Source organism: Lonchura striata, chromosome 7 (assembly GCF_046129695.1).
Source record: "Lonchura striata isolate bLonStr1 chromosome 7, bLonStr1.mat, whole genome shotgun sequence".
Classification (NCBI taxonomy): domain Eukaryota; kingdom Metazoa; phylum Chordata; class Aves; order Passeriformes; family Estrildidae; genus Lonchura; species Lonchura striata.
In genome coordinates this window covers 12,476,159-12,494,759 of record NC_134609.1, presented here as the reverse complement: position 1 = coordinate 12,494,759, position 18,601 = coordinate 12,476,159, and the positions used below count along the sequence as shown (strand labels likewise).

At 40.1% G+C, this 18,601-nt stretch overlaps 1 protein-coding gene and 1 long non-coding RNA gene across 3 annotated transcripts in view; one reads left to right on the top strand and one right to left on the bottom strand.

Annotated features, from left to right (window-relative positions):
• Nucleotides 1-6,295, bottom strand: part of LOC116183807 (uncharacterized) — a 33,543-nt gene extending 27,248 nt beyond the window's left edge. Inside the window, exon 1 of one of the 2 annotated variants that reach the window (XR_004148503.2) lies at nt 5,827-6,295. This is a non-coding gene — a long non-coding RNA (uncharacterized LOC116183807). The remainder of the gene's footprint in view (nt 1-5,826) is intronic. The other variant, XR_013340257.1, reaches the window with a different exon arrangement.
• A 329-nt stretch (nt 6,296-6,624) lies between these two features.
• ZSWIM8 (zinc finger SWIM-type containing 8) overlaps nt 6,625-18,601 on the top strand; it is a 55,699-nt gene continuing 43,722 nt past the window's right edge. Inside the window, exon 1 of the mRNA XM_021548844.3 lies at nt 6,625-7,310. Within this exon, the coding sequence (XP_021404519.1) occupies nt 7,133-7,310 (178 nt within the window). The 5' untranslated portion in view covers nt 6,625-7,132. The remainder of the gene's footprint in view (nt 7,311-18,601) is intronic.

Sequence of the window (18,601 nt, the reverse complement as noted above, 5' to 3'; positions counted from 1 at the left end):
TCAGCTGAAACCACTGCAAAAGTTTATAATCTTCTGTCACTTTCTTCTTGGGAACAGGACAGAACCACTTCAAACAACAAAACCCTTTTCTTTGTAATTTAACTAATCTGCTCTATGTAATCCAGAGTTGTATGAAAAGAACATGTGCTTCTAAAGGTTAGTTGCTTGCTCTTTTCCCCCTCCCCAGTTGCATGTACAGGCTTGCTGGAGGTAAAGTAGGATTACAATTTCTGATTGTGGGATTCTAGAACCAGTAACCAAACATACCAGAAGAAAGCTCCTTTGCTTCAGGTTTACTATTTTATTATCTCTTGCAAGATTAAAAAGCAGATTCTGTTATTCAGCACAATTATACTGAAGTCTCAACAGAAAGCCTTTTAACTCCCCACGTGTTTAAGCCACAGCTAGGTTGATTAGGACTTGAGAAATCTTTCTTTTCCTTCAAGGCTTGTCTTCATAGTTACATGGGCTTAACAATTTGGTTAAACTGATGCAACTTTGTGGTTGAAACTTAGGGATGATGCACTGTTTGAATCAGATGCCTCTGTTTAGATGAGTCAGAGTTCCTGAAGAAATAAGCAGAGTGTGCCACTACTCACTAAACTCCTACTACTATTACATTTAACCATCCTAAAAAATACAGTTTGCTAAATTTAACACTAAAGGTGATGACAGAATTACACAAATCTAGTTACCTTCTCCCAAGAAGATATGTTAAATAATTACATTGAGAAATGCATTAAAGTTTTGGATAGGAAGTTTTATAGGATCTTGTAATAGAATTTTGCAGGAACATGGCTGAAAATGAAGATCTGACTAAAAAAGCTGGTAGCCTTTGAGGCAGTGCACAAAACAACCACTGTCAGTACCTGCTAAGGGTTGGTCACCTGCCTAGAGAAGAGAGATGAAAAGAGAAGCAGTGGATTTAACCTGAGAGTTTCTAAGTCTCATAAAGGAGGATTTTGTTGAAAGAGCTTGTATCCTGAATACACCAGGCATATGAAATCTGCAGGTAGAATAGGTGAATACACTCTACCAGTAAGCATTCAGATAATTTTAAGGCTTGACTGGTTTGTTTTACAGACCATCCTGCAATAAATCCTGCTTGCTCAAGTCAATAGGTCTAGGGAAAAATTTTTTTTCCCCCTCACTTATTACAGAAAAATAAAAGTGACTGAAGTGTTGTCTCTGTATCTAGCAGTCCAGGCAGTTTTCAGTCATCATGACATAACATCATGGCATCAAGTCTTTGTTAGTGTCTCCTCTTTCCTACACAAAAGAGGCCGTTAAACATATGTAACTGGAACAGCACTGACCCTTACCTACACCCATGAGCACAAAATTTGTCAGGTGTGTTTTCTTAAATGAAGCGTTTCTGCGTGGTTGTAGCAATGGCACTATTGTAAGAGTGAACCTTATCTTAGATTGACAATTTAATTGATGATTGAACTTCCCACTGGGATCTGTTGAGAGGTAGGATGAACTCAATTTTTAAAATAAAACCCCTCTCATCCCTAACTCCATGGTTAGATTATTTTTCTGGGGAAAGGTTGTAGAGAATACATACAATTTTACGTCAATAATATTGTACACAGTTGTTCTTGCATTTTAGAATCACCTCTTCTTGGCAATCTTTTATCCCTATATTTAAGTACTAATGTATCTGTTATTTATTTTGAAAGATTTTACTGCTAAGAAGCAGGTATAATGCAAATTTTGCTATGGTGAGTTTCATCTGAAGGAGAAAGTTCCATAGCATGGAGAAAGTTTCTGCTCCTGAAGATATGAGAAGTATGTAAATATAGCAGAGCATTACATCACTTAGCCAAGATGTGCTTGTGTATGTTGCAGAGCAGTGCATGTTGGCCTTGACACAAACAGATGTGCTTCCTATATTCCCTAACAGTTATCCTTCACCTACCAGCTGACTGTACCCTCAAAAACAAATACATAAACTGTCTTCTGCAGCAAAGGTGTGTTATGGGTCAGCTACTGCAGCACTTGTTATTTTTAATTACCATTTTTGATTTATAAAATTGTAGATTGCTAGAGGAGTGTCACATTTATCAATTTTCCTTGATTATTTTTTGGTGAACTGAAAATAAGCCAAGGAACCTATATTTTCTCTGCATTAAAAAAGTGTTCGAGTACTTAGGAATCTTTCAACAGTATAACATTGCTAGTTAGGGTAATACTAGCAAACTGAGTTATCAATTGCTGTGTTTCCATAAAGGATGTATCTAACCTCTTCTCTAGACAAAGGAGAGAGCTATTATACTGCTTTCACAATCTTTTCACACCAGCTGAGGAAATGTCCAAATGCAATACTGACTGAGAAAAAAGAGGACTTGCAGTGTAATAGCTGTTTTCTTTCCCCTCTGCAAAATGGAGAACATTTCAGTTCCCTTTAGCTTGGTGCTTTCATCTGTGAATGTATAGTGCATATTAGACCCTGCCAGACTGTCAGCTTTGGCAATGGCAGAAGAAAGTGTGAAAACAAAAACAAATGCTCCTGCAGGTTAGTGTGAAAGGAAGAGGAAAATATACTTGTATCCTGTGAAATACAAGATGCCAGACAACATATGCTCAGTAATTCTTGCAGGCAATATTATCTGTAAATGCCATCTTCTCTTTCTGAAGAGTAGCAGTTATATTCCTACATGAGGTCTTAGCCATAATTGTTATCTCCTGTTGTATAACAGTAATTGTAGCAGCTGTTGCAGTGTTTCCCTACTGACTCTATTTTCCATGTATGGATGTACATACCAGTCACTTATCTCACAAATGGTGAATTTAGTTTTGAATAAGGCTTTAATCAGGCATGTGTTCATATTCTCTAAAATCCCAGGGACAGCACCTTGGACAACATCACTTCAAAGTCTTCTGTTGCTAGGATTAGTCAAAGATTGGAAAATGCTCAATCCAAATGGGGGAAATTTAACTTGTAATACCTCAGGACAGCTTTGCTTTCAGCTTCCTGGTATGCATTGTCTGGAAAACTGTGCATCTTGTACAGCCTAGTTAGAAGCAGAGCAAGGAGCAATGAGCTGTGTGCTGTCCCTTCTTTTGTGCTAAAACAGTTATTTGCTCCATCTATTGTACAGGCCTAGTGTTTTGAATAAATAATGGTGGCTGGTTGTTATGTCTGTGGAGATGTTTAATATCTGTTAGTAATTATTATTAGTTATTAATTAAGTGATCTGTATAGCATGAAACAGTGATCATCTGGGAGGAACAGGAACTTTTGGCAGTTTGCCAGAGTGCCATAGTTCTAGAGTCCAAAAACACTCTGCACAGCCAATATATTATTTCGACACAAAGCCATATGTGTGCTTTAAGAATTTGCCTTTGCTTGTCATTTCTGAGTGCATTATTGCATACAAAGAGACAATGAAACCTTTGTTGAGTCAGAATGGAGCTGAACAGCTGGGTCCCACTGCACTTGTGGTGAAAATCTCTAGAGTGCTGTATTTTGTTATTGAATCTGTATTAGATTCAAGCCATAGCAAGGATGTGTTTAACTTTCCATGCAATCAGAAATAAAAAACCCCAGGCTAGCTATGACTTGCAGTGTAGCACAAGACTCAAGAGTGAAAAGCAGACACTTCTGAGGTGCAGTGCAGACTCTCATTGATTTTTAGTCCCCAGTGAGAGCTTAAGACAGGAAACAAATGTAAATGTTGTGATTCTGCTTTAGGGTAAGCGTGTGCACTCATGTGTCTCTCTCATATGGAATGCTGCATTCTGAAAATTGTCTGCATTGGATGCAGAGAAATTCTGAACAGCAATTTCCTTTTTCTGAAATAAGAAAAGAAAAAAAGTACATCCCTGTAAGCAAGAAAGCTTCTTACTGGCAACCTTGTAATTTCTGCAGGATTTCTTACAGAATTTCTTTATTCCTAGCAGAACACTGCTGAAATTGTCAGATACTATTTTTCACAGCCTCTAATTTCTGTCTGTTGAAGATCCACAAAGGGAAATACATGCCTGTCTCATGCAGTAAGTTGGCTGGGGAAAAAATGGAAGAGTGTTTATGAATTTGTGTGCCCTTCCAAGCCATGAGGACAAGGAGAAGCGAAGCAGTCACACCTGCACTCCCTCATGTTGGCCAGGGCAGCAACACACCCAGGCCTGGTCTGCACAAGCCAAAAGACACATTTTTACAGGGTCTTGAAATGCACTTTAAGATAAAAGTGCAAATGTTCATTCTCCTTTGCTTCTCTCGTTATTTTAATCATCTCTTCCATGCTTTCAGCCTGTGATGTTTAAGAAAGTGAAAGCAAGATTTCTTTGAAAATCTCCATAACTTGTGGTATCCCAAAGCTGGAAGGAGGAATGGGAGTGAGGATTATTACAATTTAATGGAATCAAACACAATGTACTGAAGCCCCCTTTTAATTAGAACTGTCCAGTATTCCTCCTCTCCTCTGCCCTTTCTGGATGTAACGTGTATTCTCTACTGGAATTAGGTAAAATCTAACAGTGCTGTGTTGCACATGTCAAAAGATATTGGTGAGCAGCATCAGCCTTATGGCATCAGGCATCACTGTTTCCCTGCTCATTTCTGTCATTTCAAGTGCCACAACATCTGAGTTGGGGTGCTGAATTTTACCTGTAGTTACCTCTTCACTCCTTGGACACTTTATTTTTTCTTCCCCCCACCCCCCCATCTCCTTTTCCCCATGAAAATACTCATCAAAATTTCAGCTGTAGTTTTTTTATTCTTTGAAATTATTACAGTCTTGTAAATGCTTTTTTCTCACTGGGGAAACACCCTTCCTAAGGTGAAATCCTTCTTTAATGCAACACTGCACCAAGTATTACAATGCCTTTGTGTATCTTTGCTTTTTCACGTGGCAGAGATTCTCTGCAATGCCCTTGACTCAAGAGTGCTATTGATGTAACCTGCCAGAATTCCCATTATCAGGCAGGTGTGTCTCCCTCCTGAATTACTGCTGGCATGGCACTAGCAGGTTATTTGGCAGCACAGATTTGATTGATCACAGGATAACTTTGGTGCAGGATTAGGCAGCACAGGAGCCAGCACTTGGCATGCTGTGCTGCAACACATTGCCTCGAGCTGCCTCACCCTCGCTGTGCCTCCCTGCCCAGTGCACCTGGGGTGTGTCTGCCTTGGTAGCACGGAACTTACAGCTGATAGACACTGCGGTAATGCATCTTTGTGTTTGAAACCTTAAACTGGGAAGCATGGTTTTTTAAGGACAAACCATGTAGGAAGTTTCCTTTAAGATCCAAGGTGCATTGCTTAGGTTCCTCTGTGAAGACTCCTCAATTAATATATTTTTTTTGGATCAAGGACTAGAGTGAGATGAGGGAGATAGTGAGCGTTCCCAGATGCATTTCAGTTTCGCTCAGCCCTACACTTACCATTTCTTAGTATGTCATTCTTTCTTCCCTAGCTTTTTTTTTTCCCCCATTATTTGCATTTCCCCTCTGTACAAACACAGGGAGGGAGGTGTAGGTTCACCTGTTTGGCTGACATGTACTCAAAGAGCAAACTTATCCTTTGGTACTTTACCAGTCAACTTTCTCAATGGAACAATGAACTAGAACTCCAAGAAATAAAATTAGAGGGGAAAAAAAAAAATAATGTCACCTCTGGTGCTTTTAGAGTGGGAAAGATAGGAAGACCTTAGCTAGCCTATGCAATTCCTCATGGAGCTGGCACGTGCCTTATCTCCTCTGTTGGGATTTTGGGGTTGTTCAGACCCGAGCAGCTCCGCAGAGCCCTCCTCCCCCGGGCCTCGCAGAGCGAGGGGCCCTCCCGGCCGAAGGAAGGCGGCACTGCACTTGAACGGGACTTACTCGAGCCACGGTCTCCTCATTTCATTTCCTTTTTATTCCCCTGATCTTCTTTACTGCTGTTTTTCTTCTTAAACAAAAAAAATTATTACTGAGAACTCGTACATTTCTTTCACCTCCAATCAGATGACCACTGAGTGATTTCTGCCTCACGCAATTCGTCGTCGGTGCGTTCCGGGGTAACCCCCACGTTTTACCACAGACAGCGCTCTCCCGCTGCCTACGGCGGCGCGGGCAGGCACAGCGGGCAGGCCTTTGTTTCATTAGGGCCGCTCCAAGGGCCGCGGCGGCCGAGCCCGTCCCGTCCTGGCCCCGCCGGGCTCCGCCTGAGGCACGGGAGCGGCCGCCCCGGCATGCCCCGCGCGGCGGAAGCCGGAAGCGCGGCGGCGGAAGCGGCGCTCAGCTGGCGGGGGGTGTCGCAGGTGAAGCTGGGAAGCGCGGAGCCATCTTGGTGCCCGCGCCGGGCAGGGACGGGACCCGCCGGGGCCGCGAACCGCCGGGGCCGCGCCGGGCTCGGGGCCGTCCAGCAGGGCCCGCCGGCCATGGGCTCATAGAGACACCGCGGGGCCACCGCGACCGAAGCGGCGACGGGCTGCCCCCGCCCTGTCCGCCGGGACCAGCGCCGGGCGCTCCCCGCCGGCCGCCGCCCGCGCCCCCGTGAGGCCGGAGCCGCCGCCTGCCCGCCCGCGCCGCTGCCCGTGGCGAGCAGCCGGGAGGTCGCGCCGCCCCTCCGCGGGCGCTCCGGCCCCACCGGGCTGTTTTTAAGCCCCTGCGGGCGGGAGGGAAGTTGTTCCCCCCCAGCCCCCGCCGGTGCCCCTGCCCGCCCTCCCCTCGGTTCCTGCGCCGGGAGTGAGACAAGCACAACCTCAGGGAGACCCGGCCCTGCGCACAAACACCGGCGGCCCCCCCGCGGGAGCCCCGGAGGAGGAAGCCGGCCCCTTCCCTCGTCCTGCAGCGCCGGGAGCCTTCGGACCCTCCGTGTGCCCGGCACGCACCTGTCCCGCCTGGAGGCAGCTCTCACGGACTAACCAGCCCCCTCCGCCTCAAGTACATTCTGTGGACATAAGCATTTTTTAACTTTTTAAAGAACTTTCTTTTTTCCCCCATGGAATTTTTACCAGCTGCCCCTTAGTTTCCTGCTTCTCCCATCTCAGAGCTGACTTTGTTTTTTCCTGGTACTGTAGCATGGGGATCAAATCAAAACCGAGATTTTAGGTATTGCAAGAGCTGTCAAGTCCATTCACCTGTTAAAAGTGAGCAGTTCTGTTCCTGTCTTTCTTCTTTTCCCCCACGTCGCCTGTCGGATGTGATGGAACTCATGTTCGCAGAGTGGGAGGACGGGGAGAGGTTTTCATTTGAAGACTCTGATCGCTTTGAGGAAGACTCTCTTTGTTCCTTCATCTCTGAGGCAGAGAGCCTTTGCCAGAACTGGAGAGGATGGAGGAAGCAATCGGCTGGACCCAATTCCCCCACTGTGAAAATGAAAGGTGAGGTTACCCCGTTTAATTCGGATGCGCTTTGGATTCGTGGAAACTGTGGGGCAAGGTGGGGTGGTAGGTGATGAGATCTGCAGAAGGAAAGTCAGAGCAGCAGAGAGAACCCCTATGTATGATTCATTTTCGGGACAATTTTTGTCCAAAGATTGCAACTGTAAGTTCACCGGGGTTCTTAAGACAGTGCTGTCTTTTAGGTGAGTTTTCACCTGGGTGCACTCGTAGTATTGTGGTGCTGCTCTTCTGAGTAGATTCTGTGGGACTGCTCATGGGAATCTGAAGACTGTTTTCTATAAACAAACTGCAGACTTGGCTGGGAATAACTGCAAATGTTCCCACAGGCTTTGATTTAAGTCCACTAAGGTTTCATAGAGGTTTTTGTTACTTCTTTAGAACTACTCATGTAAAGCCATATAAGCCGTAATTATATAGAGTAGTTCATTTTCCTTGTCTGATTCGTGGCATTTTTCCTTTTTCTAGTAAATTAGCTCTTTCTTTTGTAATAGTGTAGTAAGAGGGCCATACCACTGTCGCAAAGAAGTCGGCAAACAGCATTGTGCCTGCTTTAGGAGTTGTTCTATTTCCTTTCTGCTGATAGTAATTTATATTTAATAGCAGACAGCAAAATAAGTAACATTCACAATTAAATTTTATTTTTAATTAACATATAGCTCTTAGCTCTTTGCGTGATTTTTTTTTTTCCTTTTTAACAAAACTTGATTTCTCTATTAATCTACTGCATCATGACCCTGGAATTCAGGTGATGTTTACACTAAGCAGAGCCAGATACATAGTTAACAGAAATTACACAAACTCTTTCTACTTTTCCTTTTATCTCCTGTTTCTTCAGGCCAGTGTCAGTACTTTTCCTGATCTTTAACCATCACCTGCCTCATTGGTATCTCTGTATTTGGAACTTTAAAACTTTATTCTCTTCTGAATATTGCCCTTGCATGAACAGAGAATGGACTTTATATTGAATTGAGTTGGAATCTGGCCATGTTGTGCTATGAACAAATGTTCAGTTTTCACTGGTTTAGTACCATAAAGTACACTTTGCATTAACCATAGACTTTCCAGAGCATGTTAAGTTTTAAATTCTACTGCTGCAAAGAAAGGGAATTGTGTTGCCATTTTTAAAAGCTGTAAGTCCTGAGATGTAGAAGTAAGCATTGTGCATAGGGCAAAGCATATACATATATCTTTATCTCATGTTTTGCATTAAGTCTTGTTGCACATGTTATCTTGTTAGAAAGGAGCTGAATTTTTAAATATGTACTGGTGTGGAAATAATGATATCTTTAGTTTGGCAGAGATGTATGGAATTGGTTTGCATGGCTCTGCAAGTCAGACTGATGTTTGCAAACGTGATTTTTTTTTTTCAACTTCTAGATGCTTTTAGCCAACTTTTCTCTGCTGGCTCAGTGCATGAGTGCATGTTCTGGGTCTTGACCTAGTTCCTTGAGCTCTCTTGACCGAATTAAATCAAGCAGCAGTTGCTCTCTCTGCTGACACCCACTTGTTCAGTAGATAGTGCATATTTGCAATCTTCATGCTCTTTTCTGACATGTAAAACAATAGTTAACATTGTTGTGAGAATTGTAATTATTTACACGATATTGAGATGTTGCTGTTCTGGGTTCTGCAGACTTGCATAGACAAGGCTTTTATTGCCTATACTTGGTTATATATTTTGCGTTTTATCTGTAGACACATAATTCCTTTGTATGAGAATCTTATTTTAACAGGAGGGACATTTTGAAGGGATACTGTTGCCTCCTTTAAGGCCCTTGATGGCAATTCCCAGGTTCTGGTCATAGTTATTTTTAGAAGAATGTGAATGTGGATTTACAGCCTAAATAATTATTTATTCACGCTGGGAAGTCACATATGATACTACCCATGTGGACCACTTGTAGGTACTTCACTGTACACAGTTGTGTTGCCAGAAAGTCTGGTCTGATGTGAGATCTGTCATTGTCTGTAATCTCCTTGTATTTCAGAACTATACCAATTTTGTTGTTTCTAATACCTCTTCTTGACAGTGTTTTTAAGTCAGAAAACGTAGAACTTGCTGGGTCCTGAGGTTGTTGTTTGTAGTGTGTCATTTCAAATGTGATAATTCAAAATTGAGCTGTGTGTTTTTATTTCCACAGTTTGCCATTTTACTGTTGCCTATGCAAACAAAAAGTGAGGTTAGACACTAGGTTATTCTGTTAAATACTAAGAAGAAACAAAAGGAATTGAATTGTATTCTGTTAGTCTTTTCTTCCAGTTTGGAGCTCAGCCTGTATTTTGGTGTGGAATTAGACAAGTTATGTAATAAAAGGGATTTCTAGCTTTTTCAATTGTTCAGTTTCTCCTTGTGTGTAGTTCTTCTTTAATTGGTTCAAAGAGGAACCCCCTAAGACTGATGGGAAAGCTGTTGGCTGTCTCTTAAACAAACTACCTGCACACCGCTAGTTATGGCTTTCTTACTTTTTGCAAGTTTTTCCTTTCTTCTTGGGTATCTTTAACATTACTGTTATGCTTATTGGAAATTTCATAATAAGGCTTGGCTTAGCTTGTTGCAAATACACACAGTGTTCACTACAGAGGGTTGCCAAAAAGATGAGGTGTTCACTCAATCACCCCAGTGATTTGCTAGAAAGATGATGGAAAGGGGAGAAAAATGTTTGAGTTTCTCTAATATAATCTTTGGAACTGATTTCTTTATAAAATCAGGTATCTTGACTAGTTTCATCAAAAAAATAGAATTGTATTTGGCTGATTTTTCTCACATTTCATTTCTGTTATGGTAAAGTCCTCTTATAGTCTTCCTATGCTACACTCTTGAAAGGAATTTTCTCCTTAACTGTGAAATTGCCAATGTGAAGAAGGAATGCATTCCGTCCACTTCATGGATGCCTTTAGATTTGGAAACTACACTTAATCTCCACTAATTCACTTGCACTGAAATCCTGGAGGAAACCTGTTGGTTTTGGGAGTACTGGGAGTCCTGTGATGATTTGGAATGTTTGTTTTTAGGAATGCCTTGTTCTCTTGTTAACTGCCTTGATTGCTTACTTTACCCCTTTTGTTTTTAATTTTGAGTGGTGTAATGCTTCTAACTGATATTTGGCCAATCATCACCTGTATACATCATTGATTAGAGAGAGGCTTTCACTGTGCAGACAGAGGGTTCTGCTCTGAAGTTAAGGTGAATGGATGTTTGGAAGTACAGTGTCCTTGCAGAGTGTTCTGAACTATCTGGTTCTTAGAATGGTCTGTAACTCCAACTCTTTTTCTTACATATCAAATTGCATTCCACCAATTTGTTACCCATCTACTAACAAATGCACCCACCTGCCTTTTCTCCACTTTTCTGGGCAGTCTCTTCTTTCCCAGGAGCCATTATGATCCTCTCATGCTTTTCTTGCTTTTTAAAGCAGTTGTATTTTCCATTGGTAATTAAGTGTTGTCTTTCTGCAAAAGTTTTAACATCTAATGTTATCTTCATGTAAGTATTTTTGTGATAGAATTTTTAAGAATGAATGTTCAAGTACACTCATTATCTCTTCAAACCCGCTGTGTCTTTGTTTCTTTGTGAAAGCTTCTAAGCTTTTTCCCACCCTTTTGTTTCACAGTTTCTGAAGCATAAATATTTACCAAACATTTAAGAAGATGGCATTAATACCGTAGGATTGTTAAACAGTGCTTTCACAATATATTTATTCATTTTGTATTTATTCATTTATGGTGGATTTGGTTGGAAGTGTGCTGATGAGTTGTGTTGAAACTGTATTCAGTAGCCAGCTAGTGAGAAAACTTGACTTTTTTTCCTTTACTGTAAAATTGAACTATTCTATACTGTATTGCAGAACCCCCTCAGACTTGACTAGGAAATGATGCAGGTAGTGCTCTCTTGGAAAATATTTTCATTATCCAGCCCCAGACAGTTTTTGTTGTTTCAAGCTGTTAGGAGCACCCACAATGTGAAGTTTTGGGCACAGTGCCTCAAAACTACGCTGTATAGAGAAAATGATTGGCAGAGAGAATATACAGAGCCTGAGGTGAAGATGTGATCAGTTCAGAGATCAGAGTCTGAGCAGTGTCTATACTGGTAAAATAACAGTGACTTATTTTCATTAATTTATACAGGAAAAGAATAAATGGTGTATAGAGCACTGTTTCTTCCTCAGGATTGCCAGTAACTAAGAAATTCAAGTTAATCCTTGTTCAAGCAGTAACTTCAGAAAGGAGCAGAAGGAATGTTTAGTCTCTTTCAAATTCATACTGTGTGCTCTTCAGACTCTTGGTATTATGAGAGAAGAATGCTGGTATCATCCCAAAGTATGTCCACTCTTTGAGCCTAGTGAAGTTTGAAATGGAGACTTTGTGGTTTGCTGTTGTTTTGTTACTGGCCATTATTGTATATTACAACTGATTTTTTTTTTTCTGCTTTGTGTCTCTGAAGAGGGAGCTTTTGTAGTCAACTCACACTTCTGGGAGGTATAGGTGTAATGTGTCTTGTTTATTGTGTTTTCTAATTTGATACAACACATGACAAATCTGTTCTAGCCCAAATATATCTGTTATAGCATATCTAACTTCATTAGTAAAATGCCAAAACGGTAACTGTTGAGCAAAGGTGTTATATGGCTCCCTAGTGAGTTTCTTTATAGAAGCAATAGAATTCTAAAGATGTAAATGTTGATGAGAAGATAAATGTGGTTATGAAATAAACAGAGATCAGCTGTCCAAAGAGCAAAGGTAATGTGAAAGTTAGGGCTTAGTTGCTAGTAGAAGATAGGTTTCTCTATATTTTCTCACCCTAGTAAATGATTTTCACTTCCTTTTGTACTCTAATCCATCCTTGGCGATGATGTTGATTTGCTATGGAGCAGAAGCAAAACTTCAAGTTGAGGAAGGGACTTACTGCCTTGTAATAAATATAAGGTATAAAGGGGACATTGGTTCATTGTTGCTGAAGTCACTGCAGAGAAGCTGCATAAACAGTGGTTTGTCAAGGCTGATGGGCATGATTAAGTGCATGCTTTCGGACCTGGGATGCAGATTTCAGAAGCTGTCTCTAAAAAAAGGTGGTTTCACAATGCATTAATACCTCTGTCTTTTGGAAGATGGACAAATTGAGAATGATTCCCCATTTGAGGATCATTCACAGTTTGAATGGTTCTCATGCATTTATCTCTTCATTTGCATTTTCCTCTGCCTTTCTGAGATAACTGAATGTGTGTATCCCTCTCTTCAGAAATGAGTACTGAATAAATCACATAAAGAAGCTATCAGGAACTGCATGTTACTACTGAGATTTTAAATTGCCACTCCAGTTATCTCCTGTGTTTTTTTTGGCCTTTCCTGTTAGTTGAGTTTCTTTTCCCCTTCCAAAAAGACTTGCATGTTCTTTGCCTATTTTAATGTCTTGCCTTTCTATGGGGAAATGTTTCATTTTCTTTTGTCTCATCTTTCTACTTATCTTTCTTCCTGGCTTCCATGGATGTTTCTTTCTGTGTTTATTTTCTCTTTCCATTCACCTTGTGGAGATCCCCCTGTTGCTGAATGACCAGAGATTACAGAGGATCCATTTGTAAGAGCTTCAGGCTTACTGGAGCTATGGGGGTTATTCTTTTTCATGGCAATGATAAGGGTTCAGGTTTGATCTAGACTCTGAATTGTGCTCTGCCTTTGTTTCCTATCCCTTTCTTTATCTCCCCCTCTCCCTGTTAGGGATTTTTTTCCTGAGTTGATGAGTTCACAAAGTGATGGGAAGTTTCAAGAAGGCTTGTTCAACAGGTGGAGGTGTCCTCCTAGCTTCATGAATTGTGCTGGGCTCTTGTACATTCTGTGCTCCTCTTGCTCTGGTTTGATGTTACTTCTAGTCACAGTATGGTGAAATGATCTGTATGTTTGAAGACCCACCAGTGAAGTGTGATTTAATATGCAAGTCTACAACTTTGGAGTTCCAGTTCAGTCTGAGGAACAGCAACAAATCCCTAGCATAACCTATATGCAGAAAATTAGTACCTTCTGTACAGTCTGTATTTCTTTAGTGAGGAAGGAAGAAATGAGAAGTCAACTGATCAAACTTAGGAAAGTCTGTTTAGAGATATTAATATATCCAAAGTAAAAATCATTCAGCATATGAGTTGTGGGAGTAGAACTTGCATCACTCCTGTTGACTTGTGGCCAGGCCCTTTTCTCCCCACTCTCTGAAATCTCTGTTTTGCAGTCTTTTAAACAAACACTCAAAACCCCTCTTCTCTCCCTCTCCCAGCAATATCTTTGAGGGAACAGAAATGGACATCAGTGATTTGAACAGTGTCTCTTATGCCAGTTACAAACCAGGAGCAAAGAGCATCTCCTTTTAAGTATTCTGTGTCCTAGTTAATATATAGTACTTTGTTCCAGAGGAAAAAAAGGAATGTACAGTTTCAGAAGATGTTTACATACTTTAATGAACTTCTGGAGTGCATATTTGTCTATTTAGAATATCAATAATTTATTTGGAAGCTTTTTTTGGTTTGTTTTTTTTTATAAGAAACTTTTCAAAGAGTCAAAACCTATTTATTCTTTGGTACTTTAAGTTGAAGAATGTCTTTAAAATTTCGTTGCTCCTTTTAGACCAATAACTTTTTGTATTAGCTATCTAAGTGTAAGAGTGTAAGGCAGTTGTAAGACTAACATAAAATAGTGTCATCAGTATAAGTTTTTTTTTAAATTTTACTTTAATGCACTTTATGTGTATTAAGCACTTTCCTCCCTCTTCCTGGTTTGTAACAGCCTTCTGAACCCTCCAAAAGTAAAATTCAAAGCACAAAGAGTTCAACTAGGTAAAATATTACATTTAGAATTTTATTTTTTAAACATTAAATAACAGTGGTGCATAATGTACAAAATACTTGAAATACCGATTCTGGTTTCAAAATACCATATGACACATTTTTAAATTTTCTCCTTAGAAGCTGTGTAGAGCACTTAAGTATAAGATTACCAATCAGAAGATTCTCATTTTTCTTACAGTTTGTGTGTTCTTTGATGCATCTTTTCTTCTTTGTTTCTTCTTTATTTCTGGCAAGGCTGTGGGTAGTTATATAGCAGTTTTAACAGAAAAGACTCAAAGTGATGTCTTTGACCACATTTCCCCATGTGCTTAAAACATTTTGGGCAAGACTTATGGAAACTTTACTGTTTTGATTATTTTTAGTTCATCTATATTTGCTTCCATTCAGCTGGAAATGTACTGTATTTGAAAAGAATGAAACAAAGGAGCTCTGTCAGGTTGCAATATACCTATTAATTAAAATCTTCTGGAATTATGTGTTTTGAGAAAAGTGATGCTGTGAAAAGTACCTGGTTTTAATAAAATATTCCTTCTACGATGAATCATCATTAGTATTTCTAGAATGCTGGATGAAAAGAAAAATTAAGAAAAATGAAGGTGTCAGGATTTACCAGTATCAATTAGGCAAAAGCTGATCATATGTAAGCTGGAAAAAGCTTGTGTTGTTTTTTTGTATTTACCTTAATCTCTGCTGGTGTGAGAAAAAAATTGGAAGTTAAGACAGTCTCTTTCCATAAAAGAAGGAAACCTGATAAGATTGCAGGAGTAGTGTCTTTTAACAAAAACTTAACATTCTCATTCAGCTGCTGCAAGTAGGGGGACCTGAGTATTATTTCTTGGTGTCTCAGTGACTTTTTTGCCTTTCTTTTGTCTTCTAGGTTTATCTTGTGACTCTAAGACATATAGCAGGGCTTTCATGCTTCTTTCTCTTGTGGGATAAAAATTGGCATGTAAAAGAAAGGGAAAGGATAAATTAACAGGAGGGAGGGGGGAAGAAAAATATCTGTCCACAGAAGAAATCCTGTCCTTTTGTGGGAGAAAAGCTGGATGCTGGAGGGGAGAACATAGTTGACCGAAGGAACAAGAGGGACCTCAGAGACCAAATACAATACAAAAAAAGAAGTCCACCTTTTTTGCAAAAATATAAATAGGTAGCATGATAAAAGAAGTATTTCCCAGAATTGATCTGCAAACACTTAGTCTTTACAGGGAGACATCCAGGGGTGCTTTTTTCTCCCAAGTTAAGACATTTTACATGGTGACTTACTGCACAGTGGGCAGGTGAATACCTGGGCCATTGAGTCTGTTTTTTCCTCTATTCAGAGAGATGAAAACTTTAAGCAGATGGTCATTGTTTTTTGCTATCCAGAAATACTGGTAAACATGAATAATTCGCTGATGGAGACCTGAACATAAAACAACCAATGTTTTAAAATGCAATTAGTTTTGCTCCTACCCCAAACCCCCGCAGATAAACTAGTGGAAAAAGATAAGTGTGGTTTTTCTGTTCATTACACTTGAGATCTCTAAAGATGCTGCTTTGAGCAGCTTGTCTCCCTAGTCAGAAGGAAAGAAAAATTGAGTTGACCCTACAATAAAAGTACTCAAGATACCATCTAGACTCTTTCTTAGAGATTTTCATTAAAAAAATGCCTGTGTGCATTAGAGCTGTTCTTGATGGCATCATGTCAGTGTGTGTGACAAAATGAGATTCTTGGTTGAAGTACAGAAACATTTCTGAACCTGTGGGTATTGGGTACTGTATGGCCTTATGGAATCTGACCGTGTCTTGCTTCAGGCTTACTGTTCTCTGCATATGCTCCCATTTGCGTGACGTTGTGTATCACCAGTTGTGATTCTTGAGACTGATTCTTCTTGTGACTGATTTTTATTTTCTTTTTAATGTCCCTGTACTAGAATTCTTACATGGTAAAATCACATCTGTCTCATCCTTTGGAGAGTGCACCAACATCTTGTTAATCTATGCTCTAGGCAAATTGATTAGTTTGATAATGGCTTGAGTGTCCAAGTTCCATGCTTTTAGGAAATGATTGCTAAAAATACTTGGTCAAGGTTTGACACTGAAGTTTCTTGGTAGTCCTGCAGGTGGTATGTAATTAATAGGTGTACAAATGAAATTACAATTTTTCTGAGGAGCTAATACATTTTTGAAGACTATAGGGCATCATTTAGCAATTCTCCTGAGCTCTTTACAGTTCCTATTGCATATTGCTTGTAATTTTATTTCTTACCTCATATTTAGGTCCGTGAATGCTGAGATGGGAGGAAAAAGAAATGTAACTGGTTAATTTGTTTATCAGACGGACAGCTGAAAATATTTGTAAATTAGGCCTTTTATGCATGTCTTGCAGAGAAGGTTGTATTTGACCTAAAATGTCTCAAAGTTTCATATACTACTTGCTTGCATTTAAAGCAGTACTGCATGGGGTCAGCTAAGCTGCTTATCCTTCTCAAGTACAGGGAGTTGTTTTGCCTGTCTAGTAGTGAATAGGAGCTGTGTTCTGTGGACATTTTCAAAAGATGGTTGACTTTGCTTCAGTCTTGTGATATTAGGGAGAACTTGGGAGATATTATTATTTTGCCTAGCCAAATTCATGCAATGGACTGCAGTTAATCAGTGCCTCACAGCAGGGATGCTTTAGGTATTATTTTTGTGCACTGAAAATAAGAGACATGCTTGTAACATTCTGATGCCTGCTTGCTTCATATGTGCCTTTTTACCCAGTTTTGTTTTGCCCATTTTCTCCCTACATGTGACGTGAGGAAAATGGGAAGGAATTTTTTTCTTGTTAGAAGAGGAACTATCTCCAGCTGTAGGTTATTAATTAATGATCAGGTGAATTTTACTTTGAGTGGGAGAAAATGTAATTGCTAGGGACTGAGAGCTTAAGGCAGGGTGGGTGCTGCCAGCATTGCAAGCTTGTGCAGGCAGGGGGGTTCAGAGTGGCTGGGACTGCTCTGCTGTGCCTTGGAACTGTGCTGGAGAACCTGGTACTGAAGGACATTGCTGACTGAGCTCTGTAACGTCGCATAAAGCCTGAGGTTACATTTGGGGAGATTTTTACAAAACCAAAGGGGAGAGAAAGGAATCAAGTAAGATTTTTTTGGAAAGAATTCAGATATGTAGCTTCTTTTTATGTATATTTATGAAATATATATATTTCAACCTCTGTTGGTTTCCAGTTGGTAATATTAAGAGGTGATGCTTTCTTTGAGTTCCTGACAGTTGTTTAATTATTTTTTTTACTATAGACATGAGAATGCCTTATCCTTTATTCTTTTCAGACAATAACTTTCCCATCAACCCCCCAAAAATTGGTCTCATGTTATACTGATACATTCAGTAAATACAGCTCTTCAGTGTTTGCCAGTGCATTTGGCACTTGGAGGCCAAGTGATACTGTTCTGGTATTTATTTAGACACTTGAAAAACACTGGTTAGAAATTAATTTTGCATGTTATACTTAAGGATGGTTACTAAGGATGGTGCTGTAGAGAACAGCACAATAAGTAGTGGAGGTTGCATGGTGTTTTGTATGACTTCCTTTTGCATCTGAAAACATGTCAATGCTTCTTGATATTGATTCTCAGCTGTGGTGAAGTCAGACTTTGATTTATGCTTGTGTTCCATCATCTACATTCAGAAAAATATTTGGTCTGTGTTGGTCTTTGTAGCTTTTTTTTGGTCATAGGCCACTGGAGAGAATTTGGAATTCTGCACTTTCTAAATACCTTGTGTGGGGCAGGATTGGGAATAACTGGTAATATTGAGTCTTGCTTTCAGGAGGCAGGAACTGTTTGATGTCTGTGCTCTGAATGCACAATCCTGGTTGTGCAGAATTCTTTCTGCGAGGGGTGAGAGAGCAAGGACTAACAGTGCAGGGGAAATGACTTGCCTGAAGCTAATCTGCTTCATCAGCTGTGGACTTATTTTCAATGCAAGCTGCCCAATTTGTCATGAAACCTTGGCCAGGAATGGCATGAATGCAGTGTTTTGTAGCACTGTCTGTCTTGCTTTACAAAAATCTGCTGTTTATTTTAGGATTCCTAGCAGCTGTCAGTTGGTTGCCCAGGCTGCTCTTTTTATGAAATGAATTTATAAGTATTTTCTTGTCTGATTTTCAGAGGAGATTTTCAGGCTGTGAATGCTGCATTACCTGGCTAATACTGGTATCAGAGTTTTGGTATCTCAGTCATATTAAAGTAGCTGAGAGTTGAAAAAAAGGCCATAGAATATTCCCATTTCATTAACATAGCCTTGTGCAGATTTTCAGTTACTGCATAGGAGTAGTCATGAAATTAAATGGAAAAAACACCTTTCTGATCTAGATTTGAGTTGTGCTTGAAGAGGTCCTTATATTTTCTCAGAGCAGATGTTTTCTGTTGGTGCATTTTCTGCCTTTGCAGCAAAATCTTGACACAT